The 25,439-nt window shown below is 46.4% G+C and overlaps 1 protein-coding gene across 1 annotated transcript; it reads left to right on the top strand.

Moving 5' to 3' along the window:
- Positions 1 to 151: 151 nt before the first annotated feature.
- On the top strand, positions 152 to 25,439 carry DNAAF1 (dynein axonemal assembly factor 1; the record flags this gene model as incomplete). The annotated part of the gene is made up of 11 exons (XM_082862102.1): positions 152 to 287; positions 2,727 to 2,862; positions 3,314 to 3,405; positions 5,039 to 5,260; positions 5,399 to 5,565; positions 8,733 to 8,854; positions 16,461 to 16,627; positions 17,907 to 18,197; positions 22,290 to 22,399; positions 23,958 to 24,014; positions 24,897 to 25,439. The coding sequence occupies 11 exons, from the start codon at positions 152 to 154 to the stop codon at positions 25,437 to 25,439; spliced, it is 2,043 nt and encodes a 680-aa protein (XP_082718228.1).

The raw sequence follows: 25,439 nt of genomic DNA, 5'->3' as shown, positions 1-25,439 counted from the left end.
GCGCAGTGGTTGCCGTGGGGACCAGGGAAGCGTATGCCTGCCAACGACGCACACGCAGACGCAGAGTGCCCTGGCGGGCTGGGGCACGTAGTGATCCCACACAACCGGGCTTCCCCACTGCTACGGGGTGTTCAGTGTTTCAGGAATAAACATGAACCGCGACGCCTCGGAGCCCGCGGCGGACGGGGGAGCGGAACAGGACTGCGCGCGGGAGCCGGGCTTGGAGCCAGCCGTGGAGGAGTCGGCGGGTGACCACGGGAACGCAGGCCAAGGGGGCCGCAAGGAAGGTGCAGACAGCCGCCCCAGGGAGGCGAGGGGGGCGACGGCCTGCGCCCAGCACCACACCCCTAGTCTTCACAGCCAGCAGTAATAGTAATAATAATAATGGCGGCCGACACTTACTAAACGATGCGTGCCGTGCGCTCACTGCATTCGAACCATACACCCTCCCTCTGCGGTAGGCACTCCTCTCCCCGTTTCATACAGATGAGGAACCTGGAACTTAAAGAGGTTATAGAACTTTCTCCAAACAGATTACCCTCAGCCAGTCAATGACAGAACAGACTCACGCCTGGACAGTCTGACTCCAGAGCCCAAGCCCTCACTGAACACACCATTCTCCCCACCGCCCAACTTTTTAATGTTTTGACTGTTTCCCTTTATTGCCGTCACCATGCAAGATCACAGGCTCTCTCCCCCTCTAGGTGGCAAGCTATGTCAGGGCAGGACATCCTGATTGAACTGGCAGTGTCCGGTCCAGTGTCTGATCTGTGGTAGACAGAGTGAATGACGAGCTGGTTCTTCTGAGGTGACTCCTCACCAAAGTTTTCCGGAATGGGCTTAGAAAACAGCCTCCCCTCCTGCTTGGCTTGGACTGTAAGGGAAACTTTTTAGGAGCTGGTAAAGAAACTACTTGATTTGTGTCTCATGTTTTGAACCCAGCCAACAAATATATCGTGAGCATTGACTGTCCAGGCAAGCCCTGTAAGAGTTGCTGTAGGGAAGCCATGTTGCTCTGTGCACAGACAGGTTTGAAGCCACTCCTGCTGGGTTCACGCTACCGTTCTGCAACTTGCCGGTTTTATGGCTGTTTGCCCAGAGCTTAAGCTCTCTATGGGGCAGTCTCCTCTTTTGCAAGCGAGATAGTTATAATTAGAGTGTCTGGCATACATTGGGCCAGTAATAAATAGCAGTTCTTGGTATTAATATAACCAATCAATTATTATGTATATTGAGCACCTAGTCTTTATTCCCCAAACCTTTATCTGGTGCCTCTTGTGGCTAGGCAGTATATGCAGTGGGAAATAGGAAATTATAAGATACAGTCCCACACACGGAGTGTTTAATCTCATTCGGTAGTCCACAGGGACACCCAGAGAGCAGCAGCAAACAGCCCTTAAGATCAAGTGCATTTGAATCAGCCAATTTTAATTGACCTTTAAAAAAAAAAGTGCATTTGAGCGTGTTCATTTTCTTTCTACCAAAGATATTCCCATCATTTTTGTTTCTTCTTGTGTGTTTTTTGAGAGCTTTTTTTAAATTGAAGTATAGTTGACTTATAATATTAGTTTAGGTGTACAACGTAATGAGTCAAAACTTTTATAGATTATATTCCATTTACAGTTACTATAAAATATTGGCTGTATTCCCTTTGCTGTACAATACACCCTTGTAGCTTATTTATTTTATAGATGGTAGTTTATATTTCTTAATCCCCTACCTCTATCTTGCTCCTCCCTCCTGTTTGGAGAACTTTTTTAAAAGAACAGAGAACATTATAACAAACACCCATGTATCACCACCAAGAATTGAAAATGATTAGCATTTTAATCATATGTACCTCAAGTCTTTTTTTTTTTTTTTTTTTTTTTTTGCGGTACGCGGGCCTCTCACTGTTGCGGCCTCTCCCGTTGCGGAGCACAGGCTCCGGATGCGCAGGCTCAGCGGCCATGGCTCACGGGCCCAGCCGCTCCGTGGCATGTGGGATCTTCCCGGACCGGGGCACGAACCCATGTCCCCTGCATCGGCAGGCGGACTCTCTATCACTGCGCCACCAGGGAAGCCCCCTCAAGTCTTTTTTTAAAGAAATAAAGCATTTCAGATAAATTTGATGTTTTTTGCCTTACCCCACCTCTATTCCTAGCCCCATTCCCTTCTCCCCACCTCCAGAATTTTGTGTGGGTTCTTTAAATCTCATCTGTCTCTCTCTCTTCCTATCCTATCTATCTACCTATCTATCTATCTATCTAAAATGTGTCCTTAAACAATGCATAGCATAGGTTTGTGTGGGTTTGATTTATGTAAATGATATCCTGTGCTTATTACGAAACTTGCTTTTTTCACTCCATATGTGTTTCTGAGAATTATCCATATTGATTGACATAGCTCCAGTGCATTCTATTCCAAGGCAGAATAATAATCTGTTGCTTTATTTAACCAGTCCCTATGGATGGACATTTGCATTAATAGGTTTTGGCTGTTACAAGTAATGCAGAAGTGAATATCTTCGCACACGTCTCCGTGTCCAGCTGTACAAGAGGTTTCATCAAAGATCTGCCTAGAAGTGAAATTTTCATAGTCCTTATCAGTGCTTTAAAAATCACCATGATACATTTAAAGAGTACCAGTTCCATGCTAAAAGCAGACAGTTATTCATCAAGTTGAAATTGGGGGACATTTTTTATACATTTCTCGATCTCTATAGAACCAATCTCTTTATTTTACAGAAATTAATGACCCTAAGGAAACATGCGTAGGTCCTTCGGACACTTCCTACCTCAGCGAGCAGAAACACAGTGGTGATAGCTGGTCAGAGGGTCACTTAGCACAGCAAAGAGATGACAAAGAGGATCGTGGCCCCAGGTACGTGGGTGTGCTCTTGCCACTCAGCACGACACGTTTACCCACTAAGGTGGATGTTACAATCACCCCTTTGTCCAGATAAGGAAGTTGAGGCTCACAGAGATTAAATAGTCGGCCCCACGTCTGAGGATTAGTGGCAGAGGCAGGATGGCGTTGCTCTGTGGCTTAACTAACCACAATCTATACAACTTGAATGCTGGACCTGGAGAGAGAGAAACATTAATAGTTCTTGATGACACAAAGGTATTTCTATTAGAACACACTTTGCAGTTTTTGAGAAGGCCGAAAGTCACAATATTGGATGAGGCCCTGAAAGCTATAAACAAAGTCATCGGGCATATGGAATATTGTGGAATCTGTGGACGGAATGGGTGTGGCAAAGAATTTATGGGATATATTTTACAGCTGACAAATTGAAATAACTTTCTTGTTCATGTTTTTCATTCCACAGAATGACTAAAAATTTTCTGCGAAAACTGTGCAAGCAGCACAAGCTTTATGTCACCCCAGCACTGAACGATACGCTGTACTTACACTATAAAGGTAAGGGTCTGGCGGAGGCGCGACCTCATGTCAGGTGGAAAGACTCCAGTGGTGTTAAGAATTACTTGCAGGGATCATCTGGTGTTCTTAACTTATATTTAAGTAGAAATTTCAGAGTTTAGTGGAGATGCATGGAAAAGCAATAATATTTCTTTGAAGAAAAAGTCTTACGTGACTGGAGTTAATACGGGTTCAAGGGAAACACATTGGTATCTTTTATTTATATTTGCTAAAGGACCGATACTTTTTCGAGCCAGTAGCTACTTGTAAATACTTTGGGCTTGGGAGGGTTACGTTGTGAAGGACTGTGTCGGTGTCCAGTATCACACATAAACTTAAGTTCAGGTTCATAGACAGGGCTATTCTAGCAATGAGGAAGCAGAGTGAGAACTCCCAACCTCGTGCTGAACTTGGGATGGCCACCCTGCTTCATCAGACCATCTTTATGTTCATTTGTTCAGTAAATGTTTACTGAGAGCCTTCTGTGTGCCTGGCAAGTGCTGAAGATACAGAGACGGATACGGTAAAGATGCTTTTGGTGTCTTGGGGGACAGGGCGGCCACTGTGAGAAGGTTCACGCTGTGCCAGGGAGATTCACGGAGGGCTCCAGCTGCACAACTACTCTAAAGGTGTGGAACGACCCCTAACTGGTCTCCTCGCCTCCACGTTGCCCCCTCCAAAATCCTCCACCCAATATCTTGGTGTAACAGTGATGAGATGACTTAGGAGGGCAGACCCCAGAGGACCAATATTTAAGAGGTGGGAAGAGGAAGAAGACCCAGTGGGTTAGACCAACTAGAAAGAATCAGAGAGGTAGAAGAATTAGGAGAGAGATATGCCTATATTATCTACTGCTGCCTAACAAATTATCCCCAAACTTACCAACTTAAAAAGTTATCATTATTTGATACTGTTTCTGAGGGTCAGGAATCTGGGAATGACTTCGCTGGGTGGTTTTGCCCCATCGTTGCTATTACCCTTTTTTAATAAAAACTTTTGGTTAAAACTTTTCAGGCAACACAACAAATGACTTTGAAAAAGTTTTGGTAATAGCAGGTGCACCGTGAATTACAAATCTATAATGAGTCACTCAAGGAAACAAAAATGTTTGCTCTCCTCACCTTAAATGTGGCTCATAAAACTGTAAAATACCATAAAACCAGACCCGGAGTTTGGACTCCGGCTTCAGGCACAGCTGGACCCGTCCTGGTGCTCGCCGCGCATCTCCACGAGGCTGTTTCTCCCCTTTCCTTGGCCCTGCTTTCCCTTGTGCTCATTCATTTCAGGCAGGTCACCCCTCACTTCTCCCCACTCCCAGGCGAGAAGAGAAGGTGGCTGCTTCAGTGTTAGGCTCCACCCTTCCAGGCTGGCAATTCTAGCAGAAAGTTACCTCTTTCCAATGGAGCCAGCAAAGCTCCCCGGGATTCATGAAGGTTGGCTCCACTCGGCTAAGCGTGACCAGCTCCCTGCAGAGAGCCATGGGGTAATATCAGGACAGGGATGTGCCTCCAAAGAGGCAGCGGTGTAACTGAGGAAGGACATGTGGATGCTGGGCAGATAGGCAGAAAAGAGGGTGACCCCTGTGCCTCTGAGTGTGTAGAAGCTTAACCGACTCCCCCTTCCTCCCCACTAGGCTTTGACCGCATCGAGAACTTGGAAGAGTACACAGGGCTGCGTTGTCTCTGGCTGGAGTGCAACGGAATACAGAAAATCGAGAACCTAGAGGCCCAAATGGAACTGCGATGCCTCTTCTTGCAAGTGAACTTGCTCCATAAGATCGAGAACCTAGAACCTCTGCAGAAACTGGATGCTCTCAACATCAGCAACAATTACATCAAGACCATTGAAAACCTCTGTAAGAAGGCCCTGACGTGGCGGGGCGGGGTGGGGTGGGGCGTCCACTAGGCACCCACGTCCACCACCGTTTCCTAGCGGAGGTTCTTAACATTCTTTTCCACCCGTGTCGCTTACTTCTGCCGACCTCCCCTTCCAGCCTGCCTGCCGGTCCTCAACACGCTCCAGATGGCCCACAACCACTTAGAGACCGTGGAAGACGTTCAGCATCTCAAGGAATGTTTGAAACTCTGTGTCCTTGACCTTTCCCACAACAAGCTGAGTGACCCAGAGATCCTGAGCATTCTCGAGAGCATGCCCAACCTGGTAAAACACACACACGCACACAACTTGCGTTATCTTGTGTTCTGTAGACAGCAGATCTCTTTTCTCTTTCCCCTCCCTCCCTTCCCCCTTCCTTTCTCCCTGCTTTCTTCACACCCATCACACTTTTTTTTCCTCTCTGTATTTTTAGCTGGAGTGTTTTCAATGCCAGATGCTGTATCGTTTCACCCACAAATATTTCAGTGTGTATTCTTGACAGATAAGGATTTTTTAAAAGCATCATGACAATACTATTATTATATCTAAAATATTATCAGAAGAACAGTTAATAACCAGTCCATATTCAGTGTTCCCCATTTGTCTCAAAAATGTGCTTTGACTGTTGGGTTTTTCAAATCCAAACCAGATCCACACATCACATTTGGATTATGCATCTCTCAAATCTCTTGATCTATCACAGTCTCCCCTTGGCTGTTCACACACACACACACACACACACACACACACACACCATAAATCTGTAGAAGAAACCGGGTCCCTTCTCTGGTTGTCAGCCACATCCTGGATTCAGTTGACCGCATCCTCATGGTGTGGTTTAACGTGTTCTGCTGTCCCCAGTATCTCTTGTAAAATGATGGTGGAGCCAGAGACCTGATCAGATCCAGGCTCAGAATCTAACTTTGAGGTTGGCTGTTGCATCAGTCAGGGCACCTACGTCGCCTCTCGTTTTGTAACTTTCAGCTTGATTCGTGGGTTTGGCTGCTGTCAACCAGATCCAGCCTTCATGAAGTCCCTCATCACCCCCTTCCCCTGATCGTTTCTGCAGCTCCCGAAGCATGTTGCCTCCATGTGTGATTTCATTAGGGGTCACACAGTGACCGTATTCTAAGTCTCTTATTCCTTCTGCACCTATTAGCTGGAATGCTTCCACAAAGAGCAGTTTTGCTCATCAATTCATGCCTCCCTAATATAAAGTCCATATAGAAAAGGCTGGGATAGGGACTTCCCTGGTGGCGCAGTGGGTAAGACTCCACACTCCCAATGCAGGGGGCCTGGGTTCGATCCCCGGTCAGGGAACTGGATCCCACATGCATGCTGCAACTAAGAGTTCACATGCCACAGCTAAGGAGCCAGTGAGCTGCAACTAAGAAGCCCGTGAGCCGCAGCTAAGGAGCCCACCTGCCATAACTAAGACCCAGTGTGACCAAATAAATATTTTTTAAAAAAGAAAGAAAAAGCTAGGATAAATGCTTGTTTTTTTTTTCTTTTTATGTATTCCTTTTCAGAGAAATGAGTCAAGAACGTAGGAACCTCTAAAGGTGACAATGAGGTTGAACCTCTAAAGGTTCACGTTATCATCGTGAACACAAAGATTTATAGATACAGTATTTGATATGACTTAATCCTTGCTGTCATTTTAATTTGGGGTGATTGAATGGTCCCATCTTCTGGCCTGTGGCAACCCCTCCAGGCAGCTCCTGTGTCCTTTGGACTCCACTCCAGCAGCCTTTGATGACTTCCTTGCTTTTTAGTGTATATGTGTTGTCATGTGAACTAGGAAAAAATATTCCAAATAGCACACAACAAACTTGAGTTCACTGTTTACTGCTTAGGGTATGGATAAGAAGGAAAAAGTAGGTCCATTTAAAGAAAAACAGTAAGCAAACCATAGTTCAAGAACAATCTGTAGGGCTTCCCTGGTGGCGCAATGGTTGAGAGTCCGCCTGCCGATGCAGGGACACGGGTTCGTGCCACGGTCCGGGAAGATCCCACATGCTGTGGAGCGGCTGGGCCCATGAGCCATGGCCGCTAGCCTGCGCGTCCGGAGCCTGTGCTCCGCAACAGGAGAGGCCACAACAGTGAGAGGCCCACGTACCGCAAAAAAAAAAAAAAAAAAAAAAAAACCCAAAAACACCAATCTGTAGAGCAGACTGTCACCAAAGACTACTTTAGAATTTATATCATCACCAGTATATGGTGATAATATAAAGCTGTATTATAATACCATTTTTTGGCCTGGCTGCCATAACAAAGTACAAGACTGAGTGGCTTAAACAACAGAAATTTATTTTCTCATGATTCTGGAGGCTAGAAGTCCGAGGTCAAGGTGTCAGCAGGGTTGGTTTCTCCTGAGGCCTCTCTCCTTGGCATGTAGATGGCCATCTTCTCCCTGGGTCCTCATATGGCCTTCTCGGTGTGTGTCTCTGTGTCCTAATCTCCTCTTCTTATAAGGACCTATTGGATCATGCCCCACCCTAATGACATCATTTAATTTTAATCACCTCTTCAAAGACTGTCTCCAAATACAGTCACATTCTGAGGCGCTGGGGGTTAGGACTTTAGCATATGAGTTTGCTGGGGGAAGCAATTCAACCCATAACAAGAACAGTCAGCCTCGTGGTTGTTTTGTGATGGCTTTTACATTCTCCATACACACGCAGCCCTTTAGTCCCTGCCCCTGGGGCACATCGCTCCCCCCACTCAGCCCCACAGAACAGGTCACTTGAACCAGTATATTTATTTTCCTGAACAAGAAAAATCACTTTGGATATGAAAAACATTTCACCAGTTCAGGCAAACTGATGTTAAATGTTTCACCCACATGTCACCTTGACCATTCACCTTCTTGAGTTTCATCGGTAGGAGGGGAGGTGACAGTATTTAAAGAGGGGTGGGGACGGCGCACTGGCACTGCTGTGTCGCTTTCCCTTTCCTGGTCCCGACTTGACATCCAGAAGACCTATAAGCTTGGAAGTAGATAAGCAGGCACTTTTCATCCTATGCCCTCAGTCACCACTTCTTATATGTCTAGTTGCTGTGTACATTTTCTTAAAATGGGTCCTAGCTGGGAAGGACAGAAAATGATCAATTGGAGATTAATTTCAGTAAAAGAGATTGGGCCACCAAAACTAATGCAATCACTGCCCTCGGGTAAAGGCCTCAGGAAGTGTTTTCCAGTATTGTTCTGGAAGGACAATGAGATTTAGGATCTGCAGTTCAAGTGTAATAGAAGAAAGGGCTGCCCAGTTCTCGGGACAGTTCTGATGGCACAGAAACAACGAAAGCCTCTGCCTTCTCTGATATCGTCTTCGTGATTTGATGTAAACACTCCCTGTTTATTTATTTATTTTCAGAGCACTGCACATATTAAATGTTTTAATCGCATCCATTTTTCAGTGATTAATGTGGTTCTGCCTGTGTGCTTCCAGCGTGTACTGAATTTGATGGGAAACCCAGTGATTAGGAACATCCCTAATTATCGACGGACGGTCACTGTTCGACTAAAACATTTAACATACCTGGATGACAGACCAGTTTTTCCAAAGGACAGGTAAGGAAACAAAAAGCCTTTTGATCATACTTAATAGGTAATAGTTGAGCATACTCAATATTAAACTTTTAAAATTTTCTGATTTTTGAGCATTTCCACACATCATTAAATATTTCAGTGAAATAGGTTTAATGGCTTACATGATTGTTTTTAATAGGAAATTCCCTGTCTTTGAGCACTTATTCATAGATTTTTCATAATCCTTTGATAATTATCCTTCTATAGAAGTCTCTGATCTCATGGCCGGTTATTTCCTTAGGATGGAACCTTGAGTTGTATTATTGGATTAAACATAAAGACTGTGGTTTGAGACTTTTAAAAGGTGTTTTTAAATATTTTCTAATTGTGTTCTAGAATGTTTGTATCAACTTATAACTTCCGCAGACACAGCCATGTAAAAAAACAAAACAAAACCTTTGCCAGGCCAATTGATGAGTGAGGGTGGTACCTCGCTTTATTTATTTATTTAATTTTTATTCATTTATTTATTTTTTGGCTGCATTGGGTCTTCGTTGCTGCGTGCGGGCTTTCTCTAGTTGCGGTGAGCAGGGGCTACTCTTCATTGCGGTGTGTGGGCTTCTCATTGCGGTGGCTTCTCTTGTTGCAGAGCACGGGCTCTAGCACAAGGGCTTCAGTAGTTGTGGCACATGGGCTTAGTTGCTCCACGGCACGTGGGATCTTCCCAGACCAGGGCTCAAACCCGTGTCCCCTGCATTGGCAGGCAGATTCTTAACCACTGCGCCACCAGGGAAGTCCCAGTACCTCGTTTTAAATTTGCATTTTTGGGTAACTGATGAAGTTGGTCATTTTTACTACCTTTGTTGGGCATTTGTGTTTCCTTCTCTATGAGTATTGCATTCATGACTTCTTCCCAGTTTCCTTTTGGGGGGATGCTTTTTCTTACTGATTCATAAGAGCTCTTTGCATATCAAGAATATCGAACCCGGGACTGCCATGTATATCATCACTGCTTTTTTTTTTTTTTTTTTTTTTTTTGCGGTACGCGGGCCTCTCACTGCTGTGGCCTCTCCCATTGCGGAGCACAGTCTCCGGACGCGCAGGCTCAGCGGCCATGACTCACGGGCCCAGCCGCTCCGCAGCATGTGGGATCCTCCCGGACCGTGGCACGAACCCGTGTCCCCTGCATCGGCAGGCTGACTCTCAACCCCTGCGCCACCAGGGAAGCCCACTGATTTTTAAGTAGATTTTTAAGGTTCACCCACATTGCAGCCAGTGTCAGTAAATACTTCCAAAATAATGCTGTGAAATAATATTCCATTTGGAAAGCCCACATTTTATTTTATTTTATTTTTTTATACAGCAGGCTCTTATTAGTTATCCATTTTATACATATTAGTGTGTATATGTCGATCCCAATCTCCCAATCCATCCCCCCACCGCCCCCCACCGCTTTCCCCCCTTGGTGTCCATATGTTTGTTCTCTACATCTGTGTCTCTATTTCTGCCTTGCAAACTGGTTCATCTGTACCGCTTTTCTAGATTCCACATATATGCATTAATATACGATATTTGTTTTTCTGTTTTTCTCTTTCTGACTGACTCTTCACTCTGTATGACAGTCTCTAGGTCCATCCACATCTCTACAAATGACCCAATTTCGTTCACTTTTATGGCTGAATAATATTCCATTGTATATATGTACCACATCTTCTTTATCCATTTGTCTGTCGATGGGCATTTAGGTTGCTTCCATGACCAGGCTGTTGTAAATAGTGCTGCAATGAATATTGGGGTGCATGTGTCTTTTTGAATTATGGTTTTCTCTGGGTATATGCCCAGTAGTGGGATTGCTGGGTCATATGGTAGTTCGATTTTTAGTTTTTTAAGGAACATTCATACTGTTCTCCATAGTGGCTGTATCAGTTTACATTCCCACCAACAGTGCAAGAGGGTTCCCTTTTCTCCACACCCTCTCCAGCATTTGTTCTTTGTAGATTTTCTGATGAAGCCCATTCTAACTGGTGTGAGGTGATACCTCATTGTAGTTTTGATTTGCATTTCTCTAATAATTAGTTATGTTGAGCACGTTTTCATGTGCCTCTTGGCCATCTGTATGTCTTCTTTGGAGAAATGTCTATTTAGGTCTTCGGACCATTTTTGGATTGGGTTTTTTTTTTAAATATGGAGCTGCATGAGCTGTTTATATATTTTGGAGATTAATTCTTTGTTCATTCGTTTGCAAATGTTTTCTCCCATTCTGAGGATTGTCTTCTCGTCTTGTTTATGGTTTCCTTTGCTGTGCAAAAGCTTTTAAGTTTCATTAGGTCCCATTTGTTTATTTTTGTTTTTATTTCCATTACTGTAGGAGGTGGATCAAAAAAGATCTTGCTTTGATTTATGTCAAAGAATGTTCTTCCTATGTTTTCCTCTAAGAGTTTTACAGTGTCCGGTCTTACATTTAGGTCTCGAATCCATTTTGAGTTTATTTTTGTGTATGGTGTTAGGGGGTGTTCTAATTTCATTCTTTTGCAGGTAGCTGTCCAGTTTTCCAGGCACCACTTACTGAAGAGACTGTCTTTTCTCCATTGTATATCCTTGCCTCCTTTGTCATAGATTAGTTGACCATAGGTGCGTGCGTTTATCTCTGGGCTTTCTATCTTGTTCCATTGATCTCTGTTTCTGTTTTTGTGCCAGTACCACATTGTCTTGATTACTGTAGCTCTGTAATATAGTCTGAAGTCAGGAATCTGATTCCTCCAGCTCCGTTTTTCTCTCTCAAGACTGCTTTGGCTATTCAGGGTCTTTTGTGTCTCCATACAGATTTTAAGATTTTTTGTTCTAGTTCTGTAAAAAATGCCATTGGTAATTTGATAGGGATTGCATTGAATCTATAGATTGCTTTGGGTAGTATAGTCATTTTCACAATATTGATCCTTCCAATCCAAGAACATGGTATATCTCTCCATCTGTTGGTATCATCTTTGATTTCTCTCATCAGTGTCTTATAGTTTTCTGCATACAGGGCTTTTGTCTCCCTAGGTAGGTTTATTCCTAGGCATTTTATTCTTTTTGTTACAATGGTACATGGGAGTGTTTCCTTAAATTCTCTTTCAGATTTTTCATCATTAGTGTATAGGAATTCAAGAGATTTCTGTGCATTAATTTTGTATCCTGCTACTTTACCAAATTCATTGATTAGCTCTAGTAGTTTTCTGGTGGCATCTTTAGGATTTTCTATGTATGGTAACATGTCATCTGCAAAGAGTGACAGTTTTACTTCTTCTTTTCCAATTTGTATTCCTTTTATTTCTTTTTCTTCTCTGATTGCCGTGGCTAGGACTTCCAAAACTATGTTGAATAATAGTGGTGAGAGTGGACATCCTTGTCTTGTTCCTGATCTTAGAGGAAATGGTTTCAGTTTTTCACCATCGAGAATGTTTGCTGTGGGTTTGTCGTATATGGCCTTTATTATGTTGAGGTACGTTCCCTCTATACCCACTTTCTGGAGAGTTTTTATCATAAATGGGTGTTGAATTTTGTCAAAAGCTTTTTCTGCATCTATTGAGATGATCATACAGTTTTTCTTCTTCAATTTGTTAATATGGTGTATCACATTGATTGATTTGCATATACTGAAGAATCCTTGCATCCCTGTGATAAATCCCACTTGATCATGGTGTATGATCCTTTTAATGTGCTGTTGGATTCTGTTTGCTAGTATTTTGTTGAGAATTTTTGCCTCTATATTCATCAGTGATATTGGTCTGCAATTTTCTTTTTTTGTAGTATCTTTGTCTGGTTTTGGTATCAGGGTGATGGTGGCCTCATAGAATGAGTTTGGGAGTGTTCCTTCCTCTGCAATTTTTTGGAAGAGTTTCAGAAGGATGGGTGTTAGCTCTTCTCTAAATATTTGATAGAATTCACCTGTGAAACCATCTGGTCCTGGACTTTTGTTTGTTGGAAGATTTTTTTTTTTTGCTATACGCGGGCCTCTCTCTGTTGTGGCCTCTCCCATTGCGGAGCACAGGCTCCGGACGCACAGGCTCAGCGGCCATGGCTCACGGGCCCAGCCGCTTCGCAGCATGTGGGATCTTCCCAGACCGGGGCACGAACCCGTGTCTCCTGCATCGGCAGGCGGACTCTCAACCACTGCGCCACCAAGGAAGCCCTGTTGGAAGATTTTTAATCACAGTTTCAATTTCATTACTTGTGAATGGTCTGTTCATATTTTCTATTTCTTCCTGGTTCAGTCTTGGAAGGTTATACCTTTCTAAGAATTTGTCCATTTCTTCCAGGTTGTCCATTTTATTGGCATACAGTTGCTTGCAGTAGTCTCTTAGGATGCTTTGTGTTTCTGCGGTGTCTCTTGTAACTTCTCCTTTTTCATTTCTAATTTTATTGATTTGAGTCCTCTCCCTCTTTTTCTTGATGAGTCTGGCTAATGGTTTATCAATTTTGTTTATCTTCTCAAAGAATCAGCTTTTAATTTCATTGATCTGTGCTATTGTTTTCTTTGTTTCTATTTCATTTATTTCTGCTCTGATCTTATGATTTCTTTCCTTCTAGTAACTTTGAGTTTTGTTTGTTCTTCTTTCTCTAGTTCCTTTAGGTGTAAGGTTAGATTGTTTATTTGAGATGTTTGTTATTTCTTGAGGTAGGATTGTATAGCTATAAACTTCCCGCTTAGAACTGCTTTTGCTGCATCCCATAGGTTTTGGATCGTCGTGTTTTCATTGTCATTTGTCTCTAGGTATTTTCTGATTTCCTCTTTGATTTCTTCAGTGATCTCTTGTGTATTTAGTAACGTATAGTTTAGCCTCCATGTGTTTGTATTTTTTACATTTTTCCCCTGTGATTCATTTCTAATCTCATAGCATTGTGGTCAGAAAAGATCCTTGATATGATTTCAATTATCTTAAATCTACTGAGGCTTGATTTGTGACCCAAGATGTGATCTATCCTGGAGAATGTCCCGCGTGCACTTGAGAAGAAAGTGTAATCTGCTGTTTCCCAATGGAATGTCCTGTAAATGTCAATTAAACCTATCTGGTCTATTGTGTCTTTTAAAGCTTGTGTTTCCTTATTAATTTTCTGTCAGGATGATCTGTCCATTGGTGTAAGTGAGGTGTTAAAGTCCCCCACTATTAGTGTGTTACTGTCGATTTCCTCTCTAAAGCTGTTAGCAGTTGCCTTATGTATTGAGGTGCTCCTATGTTGGGTGCATATATATTTATAATTGTTATATCTTCTTCTTGGGTTGATCCCTTGATCATTATATAGTGTCCTTCCTTGTCTCCTGTAACATTCTTTATTTTAAAGTCTATCTTATCTGAAATGAGTATTGCTACTCCAGCCTTCTTTTGATTTCCATTTGCATGTAATATCTTTTTCCATCCCCTCATTTTCAGTCTGTATGTGTCCCTAGGTCTGAAGTGGGTTTCTTGTAAACAGCATATATATGGGTCTTGTTTTTGTATCATTAAGCAAGCCTGTGTCTTTTGGTTGAAGTATTTAATCCATTCACATTTAAGGTAATTATCGATATGTAGGTTCCTATTACCATTTTCTTAATTGTTTTGGTGTTGTTTTTGTAGGTTCTTGTCTTCTGTTGTGTTTCCCACTTAGAGAAGTTCCTTTAGCATTTGTTGTAGAGCTGGTTTGGTGGGGCTGAATTCTTTTAGCTTTTGCTTGTCTGTAAAGCTTTTGATTTCTCCATCAAATCTGAATGAGATGCTTGCCGGGTAGAGTAATCTTGATTGTAGGTTCTTCCCTTTCATCACTTTAAATATATCATGCCACTCCCTTCTGGCTCGTAGAGTTTCTGCTGAGAAATCAGTTGTTAACCTTGTGGGAGTTCCCTTGTATGTTAAATGTCATTTTTCCCTTGTTGCTTTTAATAATTTTCTTTGTTTTTAATTTTTGTCAGTTTGATTACTGTGTGTCTCAGTATGTTTCTCCTTGGGTTTATCCTGCCTGGGACTCTCTGCACTTCCTGGACTTGGGTGGCTATTTCCTTTCCCATGTTAGGGCCGTTTTCGACTATAATCTCTTCAGATATTTTCTTGGGTCCTTTCTCTCTCTCTCGTCTCCTTCTGGGACCCCTATAATGTGAATGTTGGTGTGTTTAATGTTGTCCCAGAGGTCTCTTAGGCTGTCTTCATTTCTTTCCATTCTTTTTTCTTTATTGTGTTCTGTGACAGTGAATTCCACCATTTTGTCTTCCAGGTCACTTATCCATTCGCCTGCCTCAGTTATTCTGCTCTTCATTCCTTCTACTGTATTTTTCATTTCAGTTATTGTATTGTTCATCTCTGTTTGTTCTTTAGTTATTCTAGGTATTTGTTCTTTAATTCTTCTAGGTCTTTGTTAAACATTTCTTGCATCTTCTCGATCTTTGCCTCCATTCTTTTTCTGAGGTCCTGGATCACCTTCACTATCATTTTTCTGAATTCTTTTTCTGGAAGGTTGCCTATCTCCACTTCATTTAGTTGTTTTTCTGGGGTTTTATCTTGTTCCTTCATCTGGTACATAGCCCTCTGCCTTTTCATCTTGTCTTTCTGTGAATGTGGTTTGCATTCCACAGTCTGCAGAATTGTAGTTCTTGATTCTGCCGTCCGCCCTCTGGTGGATGAGGCTATCTCAGCCCACATTTTCTTTATCTATCAGTTGATGGACATTTGGGTTGCTTCCACTTTTTGGCTGTTGTGAACAGTGCTGCTATCAATGTTCGTGTGCAGGGTTTTGTGTGTGGACATTTGTTTTCAACTCATTTGAGTAAATACTTAGGAGCACGATTGCTGGATTATATGTAAGATTGTTTGCTTTGTAATTGCCAAGCTGTCTTCCATGGGGCTGCGCCATTTTGCATTCCCACCAGCAATGAAGGAGCATTCCTGTCGCTGCACATCCTTCCCGGCAGTTGGTGTTGTCAGTGTTCTGGATTTTAGCCGTTCTGTTGAGTGTCAAGTGGCATCTCATTGGTTTAATTTGCACTTTCCTGATGTCCTATGATGATGAGCTTACTTGCCACCTGCCTATCTTTTTTGGTGAGGTGTCCAGTTCTTTTGCCCACTTTTTAAAATGTGTGTTTTTTCATTTTTGAGTTTTAATAGTTCTTTGTATGTTTTGGATACAAGTCATGTTTCAGTTATCTTTCTTGCAGATATTTTCTCCCAGTACGTTTGCCTTCTCATTCTTTTAACCTCTTCCCGTTTTTAAGTCATCTTTGTATTAATGAGTTGCAATAGGTCTTTATATATTCGAGATACAACCCCCTGATCAGGTATATGATTTGCATACCCATTCTGTGGGTTGCCTTTTATTTATGGTATTCTTTGCATGACACACATTTTTAACTTTGGTGGAGTCCAATTTCTCTATTTTTTTCTTTGTCACTTGTGCTCTTGGCCTCGTATCTAGCTGGCTTTGCAAACCATTAGACTTTACAGATTAAAAATGTGCACGTGTTAATACATATCCTTGCAGTCATATGTCCTGTGCCTTTAGTTTGATTTTGGGGAAGATGCGCAAGTTTGGTCAGATAGTGTATGTTTTGGATTTACTTTGAACCTGTGACAATTCAAACCTCCCCGATTTCTGGGGTGTTCTTGTTTCTTTGTTTTTTGTTTTTAATACTCCTAAACAGAGCTTGTGCAGAGGCCTGGGCACGAGGAGGGTACAAAGCTGAGCAGGAGGAGAGACAGCAGTGGGAGAGCAGAGAGCGGAAGAAGATCACAGACAGCATTGAGGCCTTAGCCGCAATCAAGCGCCAGGCCGAGGAGAGGAAACAGCAGAAAGCAAGCCAGGAGCAAGGTGCGTGCTTGAGACACAGGGAGGACCCCGAGCTCCATTCAGATGAAAAAGCTGGGCTGTTGAACTCACAGTCTTTCATCTCAGGGATTGGGGGTGGGGGTGGGGACCATTCGTTCACGTACCTGCAGATCCATCTGCCCTTGACCTCATGCAAGGACGGTGCTCAGGGCACCTTATTAAGTAGGAACCCCCTTCCTCCTCTTACACCCAGTAGAAGAGCCAGAGTCTCTATGTGTGCTTTTAAATGACATTTAGTGTTTTTCACCTAATTACAAAATGTAAATACGCTACACATAGAAAACATAGAAAGTCAAGAGTAATAACAGTATCATAGCAAGAACCACTCAGTATTCAGTGTGGGTATTTCCTGGCTTTTCCCCACGCATGTAAAACGTATGTATTTTTTTAATAGAAAAAAATGGCATAGCTCTATTGCTTTCTTTTTTATATATATAAATTTATTTATTTAACGTATTTATTTTTGGCCACATTGGGTCTTCGTTGCTGCACGCAGGCTTTCTCTAGTTGTGGGTGAGTGGGGGCTACTCTTCTTTGCAGCGCACTGACCTCTCATTGTGGTGGCTTCTCTTGTTGCGGAGCACGGGCTCTAGGCGCGCGGGCTCAATAGTTGTGGTGCATGGGCTCAGTAGTTGTGGCTTGTGGGCTCTAGAGTGCAGGCTCAGTAGCTGTGGCGCATGGGCTTTGTTGCTCTGCGGCATGTGGGATCTTCCCGGACCAGGGCTTGAACCCATGTCCCCTGCATTGGCAGGTGGATTGTTAACCACTGTGCCACCAGCGAAGCCCCTGGCATAGCTATATTGCTTTTTGCCTACTCTTTTGAATCAGCATAATAGTACAGTCCCATAAAATAGATGTTCCCCTGTAGCATGGTTTTATTTCCCTTTTCCCAACTTTTAATTTTGATATTTTTCAAGTTTTAAGAAAAGCTTAAAGAATAGTTAAAATGAACAGCTGAATTGTCTGTTTAGATCGGATGGTTGTTAATATTTGGCACACACACACACACACACACACACAGTCTTTCCTGTTCTGCTGACCCATTTGAAAGCAAAGGCAGACATCGTGGCCCTTAACCCCAAATACCTCAGCCTGCGTCTCCTAAGAGCCCCCTGCACAGCTTTCTAGTGGCTGTGTCCTGTGCCGGCAGTGCATGCGCTAGGCATCCCCCTGGTGGACTTTCAGCCCGTGTATTTAGCACCTAAACAGCACTCTGATGACCATCTTGGCAGTTCACTGCAGGTCCCTCTTGTCCTCCCAGGACGCTCCCAGCTCACTGTGGACTTCTGCTCAGGGGAGATGCTCGCGCCAGACAGTGCCAGGGACTTGTGTGCCACTGTGGAAGGGGAGGAAGCGCCTGAAGAGGACAGAGAAAGGTGGCAGAAGACGGAGCTGTTTGTCAAGGAGAGCTTCGAGGCCAAGGACGAGCTATTCCCAGAAAAGTCAGAAGAGTCGAGTCTCCCGGAGGAGCTGCCTGTGGATGCTGACGGGGAGCCAGGAGCGGCGCTCCCTGCCAAGGCCCTGCCACCGAGCCCCGGAGCTGCCTGGGAAGGTAGGTGGTTGAGAACAACAGGGGTGTAGATGGGCCGGCACCCATCTGCGGGCCTCAGGTTTCCACTTCTGACTGCTGAGTCTGCGAGTTATCTAGAACCACAGGGGGAGCCCGGACTGCATTTCTAGTATCAGCTTCAACAAGGTGCAAAGAAATGGGTGAGACGCTAACTGTATTTTATCTAACCCAGTACATCTAAAATATAATGATTGATATCATCATAAAATTATTCATGATACTTTCCCTCTTTTGACACTAAGTCTTCAAAATCCAGCCTGTATATGCCACTTATAGCACATCTCAATTCACATGCTCACTTTTGAATGGTTAAGGTGAAATGCAGCTCTATGAAAAGAAGCAAGTTGTTTTGGGCTGCTTCATTTTTTCAATTGAAATGAATTAAAAGTAGATACAATTAAATAAAATGTAAAATCCAGCCCCTCAGGCGTACTGGCCACACTGCTGGCACATGGCCACAGCTACCACAGTGGATGATGGTGATCTAGAATGGAAGCCCACTGGCAGGTTCTTGCCAAGTTCCTGGGGTCCTGCTGACTAACAGATAAACCCAGGACTCGGCCCTGGACACTGCCCATTACTGCTGTGTCTGTGCAGCCCTGGGGGACCCGAACCTTCTGTTCCCAGCCTGAGCAGGATTTGAGGTCCGTCTGGGGAGGTCAGCTCGCCTGGCCCCCACCGTCTGGGAGAGACCTTGAAGTAAGCCTAGCCTCTAGACTGCCGAGGGGGCAAAGGCCACATCCCAGGGCACCAGAGATGGGTGAATTCTCTTTCCAGCTGAAGATAATGGCAGGGCAGACTGTCCTCAAAGCTTAACTCAACTGAGCTCTATTTTAATTATTCTTTTCAAAACCTTACTGGCCACTCCATACCCCCAAACAATCAGTGCTCCATTATTCACTGGGATTTACTACCCACCCTGCTTTTGTTCAGTAACATCTGAAAAATGTATCGTGTAGCCTACAGTCTTTAACAAGACGTCTGTGGGAAACAGAAATGCACCTTAGGAAGGAGGGGTGGTGTAGGGAGTGAGGTGACCTGTGACTGTGCTGACATCCATGGCCCTGGCCCCCATCTGGGATGCTGGAGCTCATGAAGTCCCCAGGGGTTCCAGCAGGTGAGGCAGGAGCAGTGGGCGGAGAGCAGGGAAGGAGCAGGAAAGTGCATGAGATCTAAACAGCCACCGCCGCGGGGAGAATAGGCTCCCGGGGAGGGGACATGCCCCGCCCGTCCCTCTGATGCCCTCCTCACACTTGTCGGGTGGCTGTGCCGCTCCTCTTCTGACTTTGCCATGAGACTGCGGCTGGAAGGCATCTGTGAGAAGCGTGACTTGTCTTGACTTAATTTCCCTTGGGAGGCACTGAAGCCCTGCTTTCTGTGGCTCCTGGCTCCACTTTGCTGGATGGGATTGTAGACCCTCCAAGACCTGGTCACTCCTTGGTTTCTGGGAGGGAATTTCTACTAGACAAGGGGCACGTTTTCCCTCAAGCTTCCCACAGATGGCGATGTTATAGGTTTTGTTATTTAAAAGGGGCACTAATCATGTATTAAACACACGGGGAAAAGAGCATCCTCTGAACTACTGATGTAGGTGTTGGCACGTGTATTCTGAGACTCAGATACAAGGTTTTGCCTGCATCCTCACTCCCCCTCCCGTAAGTTTTTTGCCTTGAAACCGCACCTAGCCTAGAAGCAGAGTTTTCTATGAGTGAAACCATCAATTGCCTTCCTGAACGAAGGGCACATTTAACGAGGAGCTGGCAACCTGCGGCAGGTCGGAAGAGGGAGGCGCAGCCAGATGTTTATCTAACGTGTCAGCCAAGGCCATGACTTCCAGCTTAGCCTCCCCAAAATCCCACGATCAGGTGCTCTCACTAGTAACCCATGTTACTGAGTTGGCAACTGGGGCTCAGAGAGGTGAAGTAACCTACTTCACGTCACAGAGCAAGTGATAGTGGGGCAGAACTGAAGCCAGATCTGCCCGCACAGACCAAGCTGGTCTCCACCTCGATTCACTGCCATCCTCCCTGCTTTTAAGCCCCCACGGGCTTTGCTGCCCACCCCTCCCCCATAGTCCCCTCCCTACTGAGCTAAACCCTCTGGGTGTCCTGAGTCCCAAGAGGGGAGCTGGGCTGTCAGAACAAGGAGGTCCCTCTTCCACGCAAGTTACTCAACCCCAAGAAAAGCAAATCTAAATATAAAAGCCATCTGTTTTTAAAAAATCACTTTTCCATTTACCTTTCTTGCATGGCGCAGTCTTCCCTTACAAGTCACAAGGCCTAATGAAGGATGCAGGAAATTAGGAGATAAACGGTACGAGCAGCTTTGCTGCGTTCCCTGGGCTCATCCTCTCTCATCATGGAGTCAGGAGCCAGGGAAGGCGGCCTGGGGACCGAGTCAGGGCTCGGAGGCTTGAATAGCTCCCCATCCCGACGTTGAGTCTAAACAGGACCGGGGGAAACGTGATGTGAGCGCATACCGCCACGGAGACACACGTTTCCACCTCTATCTGATGACACTCTGTCTAGGGGAGCCTTAGCTTCCTTCCAGTGGTCACCAAAACGGCACAGAGGATGACTCACGCATTTCACTAAAACACTCTGTGAACAGGCGAGGCAGCGAATTTTCTAGACAGACACCCTGAGGTCAAACCCAAGTCCAGCCCCTTAACCAGCTGGGACACCTCAGGCAAGCCACAAAACCTCTCAGAGCCCGTTCTAGCCCCTGCGAAGTGGGAACAGTCTCTGCCGTGGATCACATGAGGCAACGTGAGGAACACACCCAACAACTACTCTTCCCTGCCTTGCCTTTTCCCGGCACACAAAGCCTAGGCAGGTAGGTTTTAGGAAACAAAGGGTCTCAGCAGCTGCCTGGACTAGAAGCTTCTGCTGGCTGGGAAGCTGGACGCCACGGCGCCACGAGCAGGACACGGGTCCGGGGGAAGGGCTGGTTGGAGGGGAAGCAGACTACTGTCGAAATTAGAAGCTGCAAAGCCACGGGCACAGCCAAGTGGAAGAGACCACGACAAACCGGGCCTGGGAGGTGGGCCTGGGATCGTCCACAGCAGCCCCGGAAGCCCCTGCCCACTTCCTTATATCATTCTTTTTTTAAACGTCTATTTATCTACTTTGCCTATTTTATTTTATTTATTTATTTTCGGCTGCTTTGGGTCTTCATTGCTGTGCGCGGGCTTTCTCCAGTTGTGGCGAGAGGGGGCTACTCTTCGTTGCAGTGCGCGGGCTTCTCATTGTGGTGGCTTCTCTTGTCACAGAGCACGGGCTCTAGGTGCACGGGCTTCAGTAGTTGTGGCATGCGGGTTCAGTAGCTGAGGCTCGCGGGCTCTAGAGAGCAGGGTCAGTAGTTGTGGTGCACGGGCTTAGCTGCTCTGCAACATGTGGGATCTTCCCGGACCAGGGACTGAACCCGTGTCCCCTGCACTGGCAGGTGGATTCTTAACCAATGCGCCACCAGGGAAGTCCCCCTTGTTTCATTCTAAACGGGTGCCCCAATGTGGCTCTCGAGTCCAACTGGGCACGGCCATTCCTCAGGGTGGACAGCGGACCAGCATGTTGTGAGCAGAGCGGGGCCATTCATCTTTAATCACGGAGACTGGAGAGGAAGCAGAGGGCAGGATAGGAGGGCCCTGGGGGAGGAATTCAAGCCCTGTCTGGACTCCACGTTCCACAGGCAACCCCGCGGTGACTTCACAGGTCTCCCTGACGCTCGTGCGGCAGGAGGGGCTGTGAAAGTTGGCCTTTGGCACCACGGCCTTTCTTTCTTCATCTCCTGGCCCATCAATCATGCCTTTTCCAAGGTTCCTGCGTATTCTTCACAGATTCCTGGCTGGTGCTTCCATCTCCAGGCTCCAGAAAGGGGGCGGCTGTCTCCCTTTCCTTTCAGACATAATCTTGTCCTAACCTGGGATTCTTGCAGCTCCTGTCACAGGGGCTGGAGGCTTTCGGACCCGAGGGCTTTGTCCTTCCTCTTGGAATCGCCTTAACCTCAGGTTTACCTGTCTGTCCACCGTGTATGAAATTAACTCCAAGATTAATATAACTCTTTGTTGTTCCTTAGAACCAGCTCCCCAGACGGTGGCCACTGAAAGTGCATCAGGTACAGAGCTCTGTGGAGCTGAAGATTTGGAAGCCATCAGACTGGAGACGAAGGAGAAGCTCTTCATCGATGTACGTAATTGGTGCATCTGCAGAGAAGTATCTGCGGTACAGCCGGTATCAGATCAGGCACAAAACTTCCAAATCCTCGCTGCCCAGAGTGTGGCCCTTGGGCCAGCAGGCATGGTCTCCCCTGAGGGCTGCTCAGAAGGCGGAACCCCGGGCCCCACCCCAGACCCACTGCTCAGGACCTGCAGTTAATAAGCCCTCCCCCAGGGGCGTCCATGCCTGTGCCCCTTCAAGACTGAGAAGTGATGGCCCAGGCTGAGTCCCCTTGAACTGCATCTACAAACCTCTTGCCGTGTTTTCCCCGAGGAAGCTACACTGAGCGCAGCTCCATCTGGCGAGCCTCTCCCTCTGTGGACAGCTGCCCGTCTTCCTGGCCTGACTGTCCAGCGGCCCGCCCCGGGGGCTTGTTCAGTGAGGGGCCGCCTGACCTTGGGACTGATCACGGCCCGGAGCACGGCCCTCCTCCCTGAAGCCCTTCCGCTCTGATAACAGTCTGACATGCTGTGCCCACAGGAATGGGTCTCTGGGGACATACACACTTTGCCATGACCCCCGGGAACGGTGCTTTGGTGGGGCGACGGGTGGGGGCCGGCGCCCCACCCTGTAGCCTCACACCCTGCCTGCCCAGAGGACGGCCCGCCTCTGCCCACGAGTGAGCTCCTTCTGTTCAAGGCTGTGCGCAGCTTCGCCTGCCCCCGCCCGCTTCTTCTATAAACTCCTACACGGGTGTTTCATTCCCAACCTCACAATTTCACGTGGCTCAATAAGTGTTCAACTGAGTACAGCCAATATTCAGAGTGGGTTTCTGGTTTTCTGGGCCTGCATATACAAATGACAAAAACAAAAGTGGGCAATTCTTCCCTAACATTTGATAACTGACTGTATACAGGACCCCAACACTAAGCTGGTACTGACCTTCCTCTTTGTCCGGCACTATTTTAAACACATCTTGTTATCGATTCATTTAACCCCTCCAATAACTCTAAGACATAGGTACCATTGTCATCCCCATTTTACAGATGAGGAAACTGAGAAATACAGAGGTTAAGCAACTTGCCCGAGGCTCCACAGCCAGGCAGCGTGGCTCCAGAGCCCACACAGCTAACCACAGCCTGCGCCTGCCTCACACGCTGGACGGGGTACTCTAGATGAAGACACCCCGATACACAACACAAAACAGAAGACCCCCCCTAGTTTGGGGGAGGTCCAAAATAGACTCGTTTTATGCCACAGAGTCCTAAGACAAATTTGTGTGTAGGAGGTACGTCTCCCCACAGATGAACGGGGTGAGTAACACCAAAGTGAAGTGGAGAAAGAGGTGGAAATTTCTGACACGTCACACCTGGCAAATCTCTTTCACTGATCAGATCCAGGTACCTGGTGTTGCCTCGTGCATGTGTTTCGAGCGTGCACGTGGCCTGAGTGGTCTGGGTCGCTCCGCGGGCCCCTCCACACTCCGGGCACGTAGCGCAGGCTGGGTTGGCTGGGCGGCCGCGTCTGTCCCGTGGACTGGGCGTCGGGAGTGTGCCCTCCTGCTGACGGGGATCGTTTTCTCTTCCAGGACCTGCCTGACTTGGAAGACGTGGATGCAGGCGGATCTCCGGGAGACCAGCACAAGGTGACCTCTCACACATCCCCCCAGTCCCACCTTCCCTTCCAGCCCTGTCACTGACCAGGTGTCTGGGAAAGCTGCACGCCCTTTGTGCCTGAAGCCTCCTCACCTCACCTAAGGAAATGCAGCTGTTTACTGTTGCTCCCCTCTCTGAGGTTTCACAACTACCCACTTCGGGTTTTTTGAACGGATCTTTTATCACTGATTTTTAATAATCATGTTCTGTACGTAATTATCTGAACATTTTTTCTATCCTTTTGATGTATCCGTATGTTCATCTAGTGAATGTCTGTACCACAGCGACACATGGGCAGGGGGGAAGGGAGGGAGGAGAGAACAGAAGGCCCTATGGGGACCTCTCCCAAGGTGACCCGACCCTCCTCCCTCTGGCGGTACTGAGAGCCAGTGTGGGCCAGCCCCGGGAGCCCCAAGGAGAGGGAAGCCTAAGGTGTAATCTCAGGGCAGGAGCTCGTCATCGAAGGAGGGACACAGACAGGGGACCACAGTTCCATGGGGGCCTGACCTCCAAAGCACGACTAGGTGGCCGGGTGAAGGTGGAGCCCGTCAGAAGCCAAGGCTCACAGATGAACCATTCAGGGACCCAGGAGGGTGCTGGTGCAGCAGGAACAGAGTGGGCGAGGGCCGTGCCACACGGAGACCTGACGAGGACCGGAGGGAGTGGAGACCTGGCTGCAGAGCTCACCATGGCCTCCAGGGCTCACAGACGGCTGCCAAGCAGTGTCCATCCTGAGGCCCGACTTTCAAGCAGCGAGTGCTGTGCTCCGTCGGGCCCACAGTGTGATAGATTAAAAAAGCCGAATTAGCATTGTGCATTTTAGAGACTATTGTGGAAACAGAAATGTTCAAATACATTTTTTCTTTTAACAGAAGATGTGCTTTCCAAAGATTACAGCCATCTCGAGCCTGGGTGACGACAGTGACCCTGAACTAGACTACACCTCAATCCCAGTGCTGGAAAACGCATCCACAGACCCCCTTTCCAGTATATTTGCAGTCTCCAAGGACACCTCCAGGAAGGCCGAGACGGAGACGCCCTTTACAGGCATATTCAAAGCAGCAGCAGAGAGGGACTTGGCAACCCACAGGAGAGACACCAAGGCCCCTCGCCCACTGATTCAGGAGCTGGACGATGACGAGCCTTCAGGGCAACCACCCTGGCCCCCAGCCTGCAAAAGGGAAGCCGCGCCAGCCCCGTGCAGTGAGGACAGGCATGGGGACCTGCTTCTGGCCTCCCCTCCAGGTACTGTCACCCAACTTTCAAGGCTACAGGGGCCAAAAGCTTCTCAGGGGGAAATGGACTGTGGACCACCCAAACCCAGAGCAGGTGGCCACCTGGGCCTTTGCCCTAGGAATCCCGTGTTCTCAGAGCGGGTCACTCACGACCTCTCCAGAGACCACGGAGATCGCTAG

The sequence above is a fragment of the Leucopleurus acutus genome (assembly GCF_964270905.1).
Source record: "Leucopleurus acutus genome assembly, chromosome: 20".
Classification (NCBI taxonomy): Eukaryota; Metazoa; Chordata; class Mammalia; order Artiodactyla; family Delphinidae; genus Leucopleurus; species Leucopleurus acutus.
The sequence above is the reverse complement of the archived record's forward strand: the minus strand, read 5'-3'. Positions and strand labels throughout refer to the sequence as shown.